Source organism: Myotis yumanensis, unplaced genomic scaffold (assembly GCF_028538775.1).
Source record: "Myotis yumanensis isolate MYYU_CA2020_CCGP unplaced genomic scaffold, mMyoYum1.0.hap1 SCAF_17, whole genome shotgun sequence".
Lineage (NCBI taxonomy): Eukaryota > Metazoa > Chordata > Mammalia > Chiroptera > Vespertilionidae > Myotis > Myotis yumanensis.
In genome coordinates, this window is record NW_027223768.1 from 18,675,939 (window position 1) to 18,684,353 (window position 8,415).

The 8,415-nt window shown below is 35.9% G+C and overlaps 1 protein-coding gene across 3 annotated transcripts in view; it reads left to right on the forward strand.

The window, feature by feature from the left end:
• The window catches only part of KLHL20 (kelch like family member 20), a 32,888-nt gene extending 27,770 nt beyond the window's left edge, over positions 1-5,118 (forward strand). For 2 of the 3 annotated variants that reach the window (XM_070396141.1, XM_070396143.1), the window contains 2 exons: positions 1,056-1,162; positions 3,754-5,118. In XM_070396141.1, the coding sequence (XP_070252242.1) occupies positions 1,056-1,162; positions 3,754-3,838 (192 nt within the window). In that variant the 3' untranslated portion in view covers positions 3,839-5,118. Of the gene's footprint in view, positions 1-893; positions 950-1,055; positions 1,163-3,753 lie in introns of those variants that run through there. The other variant, XM_070396142.1, reaches the window with a different exon arrangement.
• The last annotated feature ends 3,297 nt before the right edge of the window (positions 5,119-8,415 follow it).

Genomic DNA, 8,415 nt, shown 5'->3' on the forward strand with positions numbered 1-8,415 from the left:
GGTTGAGAACCGCTGCTCTAGACCATGGATGACCAGTGACTACAGAGACTTCCAGGGTGGGTCTAGACTTCATCCATCCAGGACATCAGCTGGATGAAGAGTGAGATGTAACTCATAAACCAGATCCTGTCAGGAGTCCATCCATGTAGCACAACAGGTGGGAGAACCCAGCAGTGGCTGAAGGCTCCATGACCTGAGGATAAAAGTCAGTTCTGGTTTGCACGAATCGGGGACCACCACTGCATGGCCCAGCAGGTCAAAGCATTCACGTAGCTGTGGCTCTTTATTACTGGTACTCAACAGCGTCTAGTTACAGTCCTGCTGTTTTCACTGCTACATTCTGTTGATTTTATTTTCACTTGTCTAGCAAATATTTACTGTGTGCTGGGAAAGCAAAACTGAGTATGATATGATTCCTCCCCTCAAAGGGCTTCCAGGTTAGTCAAAGAAAATGTTTGCAGCTAATGATAAAAGACCAATGTATAGTAGTGGCCTGTGCATTAGAAGAGAGCATGGGCAAATAGGCTTACTGCTTTGGGGGGCAGTGAAAAGACTCATCAGAGAAAGGCACATGTAGGCTAGTTCATGAAAGAACAGATGTTCTAGAAGAGAGAAGGAAAACAGCAGCCGGGGAATATGTGCAAAAGCACAGAGATGTGAAGTGTACGGTATTTTCTGGGACTAGAATCAATCTAGTAGCACTGCAGCATTGGTTTAAAGTTAACTTTACAGGTAAATACCAAAAAAAATAGAGCAGTTTGGAGGTTCTGGTTCACTCCCAGGGAATGCTTTTTCTAAAATTTAATATGTTTTGAACTCTGTAAATATCCTAATTGAATATAATTTTCTAGTTCCCGTAATTTAATAGATTTTTGTTTTTTCCTCTAACACAGACAAAAATCTATTAAATAATAAGTAAACCAAACAAACAAATCAAGCAAACCAGAAGGTAAGGCCATAAAGAATTATCTTTTATTAAAGAGATTTATCTAGAAACCATTCTGCATTTTCCCAGGGATCAGATTCTTTAGCAGACACTGTGTTTCGGTCTACAGGTTGGCCTGGCGGTGGTGAATGGACAACTCATGGCTGTAGGAGGTTTTGATGGCACAACATACTTGAAGACCATTGAAGTTTTTGATCCTGATGCCAATACATGGAGGTAACTTTTTCAGCTATGTTGTGAATCACCTCACTGCTGCCTTGAAAATAATGGGCTTGAGATAGCCCATGACTGTCAAAATCAGGGTGGTCGGTGCACTGAATTACCTCTTGCAGTATTTTGAAGAGGGCTGAAGTTACCATATTTGGTGGTTTATTTTCACTTAATTGCTTTAAAGTGGCTGGCATCTTACAAAACTCTTCTCCTTGTTAACTGTCCAGATTTATACTTGAGAAGACAGAAACGGGGTGGGGGGGAGGTCTCTCTAGGCCAGTGATGGCGAACCTATGACACGCGTGTCAGAGGTGGCACGCGAACTCGTTTATTTTATTTTTCTTTGTTAAATGGCATTTAAATATATAAAATAAATATCAAAAATATAAGTGTTTTACTATGGTTGCAAATATCAAAAAATTTCTATGTGACACGGCATCAGAGTTAGGGTTTTTCAAAATGCTGACACGCCGAGCTCAAAAGGTTCGCCATCACTGCTCTAGGCCCATCGTTTAGCAGAGGAAAAGGAGGCACAGAGAAAGTAAATGACCGAGTTCCAATTAGAACCTTGATCTTTGTGTCTCAGTACAGTTTTTCGGTATCCATTAAAAACAAACTGCAATTACTTTTAAAAAAATATTTCATTTAAAACCAGTATTTTTTCCTTGAGCTTTTAAAATCTATTTAAAATTTCCTAAGTACTTAAGTGGTTTTTATAAATTCACATAAATCAGGTGGCTCATGCATTTATTTTAAATACTCAAAACGCTTACAAATTTAGCAAAATTCTCTTAAACCTCTAAACTTAAAATCATGGGTTTAAATCTTTAATCACATATTTTACATTTGATTCACAAATTAATCTGATATACTTTAAGTTCTTATGTTTAAGAAACACTGGCATATTAAAGTATCAAATATATAGTTAATCCTCACATTTAACATAAAAATATCAATACTGATAGTTTGACGTACTTCATACCAGCCTTTTAAGGAGTTTTACCTTCCACACAATTTGAGGCCTGTTTTTCAATAAATTTGAGCTTCTTTGCCTAAACAAATTCTAGGGTAGGCATCTCAGTGGTTGAAGTTGCACATCAACCATAGGTATCAGTCGACATGAGATCTGAGGCAGCAGACATCCTGAAAGGTTTTCTCATGGCTGTGAAAGGTCAGCTGAGGTCTGTTTTATAGCCACTACTCCAAAGGGGGCAGTCTCATAGCCCATCCTGTTGTGTTCTAAGTGTACATTTTCTAATTTTGTGCCTGTAGCTACCCACCCAGATTTTTCATCTGTTTATTTATAAGACTTTGTCTAGTCTTCATCTCTAGAAAAGCCCATTTTCACAGATATTTAGGTGACATTCTTTGGATTCTACATCTCTTTCCTGGCTCTGTAAGGCTAAGCCAGACTAATGACATTGTAGCCCTTTTTGCTTCAACTTTGTTCATTAAGTAAAGATGCACTGAGTGTTGTAGAACCTGGGAATTCAAAAGTGAACAAAATAGAACTCCCTGCCCTCCAGGAGCTGACATGATAGTGAGGGAGACAGTGCCCCTGCAGGGGGTGGACATACTCTGACATTGTGGGGAGGAGGCTGGAGTGTCCATTGTAAAGGGTGGCTCAGGAAGTCCTCACTGCAAAGGTAACATCTAGCAAAGCCTAGTACAGGTAAGGGAGATACAATGGCAGATTTTCATGAATAGGAGCCTCCCTCTTGGGGCATATTTCCTTCCACATACAGCTTTCTAACTTTAGTGGGAATTTGAGTAAGACATTTACTTCTGCCTCTTAATCACTATGATCTTAATGTAAGGACTTGTTTCTCAATAAGTAGAATTATCTGTTGAAAGATAACTATCTAAATATAGTGGTTATAGATCCCCAACTTAACACCAGTTTTCTCATGGCTGGCAGAGGAGTTAATATTCTTTCCCATAGAAATCCTTAATTTGAAGATGATCTTGTTTACATGTCACAAACTAGATGCTGACTTTATTTACTTACGTCCAGTTTTGTTCCATGAAGGGTTTGTACATACAAACGGCCCTAGCTGGTTTGGCTGAGTGGATTCAGTGTCGGCCTGCAGACTGAAGGGTCCCGGGTTCTATTCTGGTCAGGGGGACATGCCTGGGTTGCGGGCTCCATCCCCAGTAGAGGGTGTGCAGGAGGCAGCTGATTGATGATGTTTCTCTCAATATTCCTCCCTCTAAAATCAGTAAAAACAAATAATTCATGAAGGTTAGGTAAAAGGAAACATGGGTGGGAAAATAATATAGCCAGGACAAAAATTAGACACAGAATTGTAGAATATATGGTTCTTTATAAGTGTAAGAAGTCAGTCTAGGTGTAAAGTCATATAGTCACGATGCAAAAGTAGTAGATATAAAAGTCCCATCTACTTTTATTCTTAAAACAGTCCCCTATAAGTGATAGCATTTCAGTCAGCATCTAAAATAATTCTGCCACTTGCCAGTGCTCAATTCCAGCTCCTAATCTTTGGAAGCGAAGTTTGAAAGCTAAAAATGTTGTGATCTAAAACATAGAGACAATGGTGTTTTTTTCCAGTTAGAAATCAGATTTTCTTTCTTTGCAGGTTATATGGCGGGATGAATTACCGTCGGCTGGGGGGTGGAGTAGGAGTTATTAAAATGACGCATTGTGAGTCCCACATATGGTGAACGTCTAGAAGACAGCTGTGTGTATGCTCTGCTGTATTCTGGAGCGCTTTGACTTTGTAGCTTTCTAAGCTCGGGAAAACATGAACAAATTTTATTCTTTGCCGGTGCCTCAACTATGGAAACACAAACACAAAGTACTTCACCTATAGGATGCCATCTTTGCACAATAATGTTCAGTTCTGTGCAGAATATTTATTTTTGGTTTTAATTTATCATGGTTTTGTTTTTTTAGCTTTCCTCCCAACCAAAATAAATTCCAAGCACTGAAATTTTAAGATACTAAGTTTCAAAATGTTAATGAGGGGAGAAGGGCTATATATGATCTAGCTGTTATTTCTAGGCACTCCATCCACGATTCCACTCCTTACAAGGACTACCAGTGACAAAGATCAGAATGCAAAGTGTGTAAGTTAGCTATCATTCTTGCACTAAGCACAAGACTTGAAAATCTTTTTTAAAAGTATTAAATCAATAAAACCAGGACTCTAAAAGTTTTCATCAGTGAAACTTTGCATCTTGTTTCCTTCCATATGAACTTGTTTTCTGCTACATTTAAAGTTTTTTCTCCCCAGTATTTTATAGTTTCTGCTAGATCTAGAGCCCTGCTGTGTGCCTCTACAACACAGTATGCAATTCTCATGTACTGTCTTGAGAATCACCCAATGGAATTATGCGCATGTTTTTACTCTAAAACATTACTGACTGACTGAAGCAACTTTCCTTTTGATTTGCATATTGCTACCAAGGACCAGCAGGGAGAAATGTGCTCTCCCCAGCAGTGAATTGTTGTGCAACTTACATTTGATGCTCAGGCTGCTGAGGCTTACCTGTAATCACAGCTGCCAAGGAATGAATTCTTCAGTTCACGTGATAGTACATGGGAAGGGGTGTAAAACCAGCTGAGGCATTTTATTAATATCTTGGTTCTTTTATACAGCTATATATTATCCTCCTCATTCTATAAAGTCACTGCTACTACTCTCACATTGCACTTTTTGGAGAAAAGTTAAAAAGTTTTAAGGAGAAAATGCTAAAAATTTCAGTGGTTGAAATTTTTTGTCATTTTGTTCATAGACCTTCTGCAGGAAAATCTTTTAAGAGTTTATCCACAACAAAAGGAATAACCTTCTCTTCTCCCCACAAAAAAATATTTGGCAACTTTTGTGTTTACATTTAAAAATCATTTGCACCTTTACAAGGAAAAGTATTTGGTAAACAATTGTTTACGTGTATCATTTATGCTTTTTTCTAGCATGTATAACTTTTTAAAATAAAGAGTACTTACCATAAAAAAAGTTTGGTTAATGTTTTTTAATCCTTATGTCTTTACTATTTAGATGTTCTGTTTCTATATCATTTATATTTCCTTTATATAAAGTTAATAAATCTGAAGAAATAGCCCTACATGGGAATCTATTCTATGGGACTCTTTCCCTCTTCCCATGTGGGAGTCTATACTTGTTCTTCAATAAATTTCCACCTTTGCTACACCAAAAAAAAAAAAAAAAAAAAAAAAAATCTGAAGAAATAAAGGGATTGCTAGCTAGAATTATATTTTATAAAGACTTTATATTAAAAAGTTTAATATATATAACAATGTTTATATTAATATATTTAACTCTTTTATATAATTATAAATATTTAATATATTACCTAACCACTACACTTGTTTTCTAGTATAGGACTTAGAATCATTGAATTTGGAGCTAGAAGGACTCAACAATTCATCTATTCCAGACCCATTTGTTTCTTTGCTTTAAGAGTGAAAACCCAGAAATCCCTTCCATAGAGTAAGCAGGCAATGATAAAACCAACTTTAGAAATCAGTTGCCCAAACTCCCACTCCATTTCTTTCTGTGCCCCATTGCCCCTGCAGGCCAACCTGAAACGGCCTGAAACTAAATACACTAACAAACCTTATTTAACTGGTTAATAACATTGAAAAAGTATAAAAAATATGAGATCCTTACAGTACTGCATCGTTAACAGCCAGTCTTCAAGGCAAAATCACCTATTTCCCAAGGCTTTAGTATTACCTGTATTGGAAGAAAAGGAGAATAAGAACTCAATTCAAGAGGTGAGACTCTCTATACATAGGGAATTCCCCAATGAGAACGATTCATATGGCTGTGATTCAAGAACAGAGACCCAGGAACTACATTACTGGCCAGTGTTCATTGGAGCCGGGTTTATTACAACTTACTTGCATAGTGATTTCCTCAACTCTATAACTGGGCTGTTGGGGGTTTTAACTCGCAGATTTGTCCACACTGAGCCTCCAGCATTTCATTAATTACAGTTCTGGTTTGCTTACCCCTGGCCTGGTTCCCACGTAGTTTCTGCTCCAGTGAGCATGACTCCCTGTATTCACCTGTTTGTCTCTACAGTCTTGGGGGCACCAATTTGCTCTGTGTCCTCCCCTTTCTTAGGGACCCAAAAAGAGTAATTGACTTTTCCATCTGTTCTCCTTTTTACTTATTGCTTAGGACAGAGTGGCAACTTCCAACCTCCTTCCATATGAAACTAGAAACCAGAAGTAAAGAGTGTAGTTTTGAGTAATAAATAAGTTATGAATCATCTCAATAGATACAAAAAAGTAAATTTGACAAGATTCAACATCCATTCATAATAAAAACCCCTCAACAGATTAGAAATAGAAGAGAACGTCTTTAACCTGACAGGACACCTATGAAACACCTACAGCTAGCATCATATTTAATAGTGAAATATGCTTTCCCATTACCATCAGGAACAAGACATAATTTCTCACCATTTCTATTTCTTATACTGAAGAGTAGCCAAGGCAAGTTAGCACAAAAAATATATATATATAAAACATCCAGATTGCAATTAAAAAATAAAACTGGCTTTATTCACAAATGACACCAATCTTGTATATAGAAAATCCTAAGGAATTCACTGAAAATACTAATGTAAACAACTCTAGTGAGGCCATAGGATACAAAAGCAATATATAAAATCAATTGTATTTCTGTGCAATAGTAACAAACAATCCAAAAATGAAATTAAGAAAACAATTCTAGTCTCAATAGCATAAAATACTTAGGAATAAATTTAACAAAGTGCAATATTTGTATACTGAAAACTATAAAACTTCGTTGAAAATTTTGAAAGGTTTAAATAAGTGGAAAAATATCCCACATTCAATAGATTGGAAGACTTAATATAATTATGATGACAATACTCCCCAAATCTACAGATTCAACACAATCACTATCAAAATCAAAACTGTTTTACAGAAATTGACCAACAAATGCTAAAATTCTTATAAAAATGTGAAAGACCCAGAATAGCCAAAACAACCTTGAAAACAGCTAGAAAAGTCATACTTCCTGATTTAAAAAAACACTACAAATCTACAGTAATCAATTCAGTGTGGTATAGGCATGAGAACTGACATATTATAGATCAATGAATCCAGAAATAAACATTTATAGCCAACTGATTTTTAAGAAAGGTGACAGACAATTCAATGGGGAAATAATCTTTTCTATAAATGGTGCTGGGACAAATGAATATCCATATGTCATATGAATTTGGATGCTTACCTCACACCACACATAAAAATTAACTCAAGATGGATTACAGACCTAAAGTTAAGAGTTAAAATTATAAAATCCATAGAAGAAAACATAAGAGTAAACTTCAGGACTGAAGATTAAACAATGATTTCTTAGATGACAGCAAAAGGACAATAAAAACATTGATAAACTAGACTTCATCAATATTTAAAACTTTTTGCATTTCAAAAATAAATGAGCTCATTCTGATATTTCCAATTAAAATTTAGTAGTATAGCTTCTACTTAGCTTACCTGATATTATAATTGTGTATCTTTTACACTGTAAAACTTGGTTCCTAACATTGTTATAATTACGTTTCATCTTAATAGTGGTAAAATACCAATATTAATAAAAATATAACTGAATGAAATTTAATATTCCTTTGCTGCTCTTTTCCTAGGATATAGACCACTAACGATGCACAGTCAAAATAGTAGTAAAGATACTAAGAATAGTTCTTTGTGTGATTATAGCATGAACTTCATATATATTTAGGTTCATTTGTTTTCAATTTTAAGGATTGCTTTTTTTTCCTTTTGGATCTGATTTTGTTTTATAGCTATATAAACCACTTATATGGTTCCATACTATAAATGGAACATTCAAAGAAGCCTTAAGATACTAAGGCTTTCATTCCTGTCTCCTCTCCCCAATTCCTTCCTTTCTATTAGTAACCACTTTTATTAGTTTTTGACTTGTCTCTTCCATTGTTGCTTTTTTAACATAGGGAAATACACACACATATTCCTCCATTCCTCATAAAAGAGAGCATACTATACACTAACTTCTCCATAGAGTATGTACCATTTCTAACACCCCTTTACCTGTTTTCCCTCTTCCACTCTTGTCTCCCTACAATTTCTCCAATACCTTATAAAATATACAGTGGGTCATATTACTCTCCTGCTTAAAACTTCAGGGGCTCCCCATTGCATTTAGGATAAAATCCAATTTCTTCACAGTCCCTATGAAAACTGAGATGATGGGAATCCT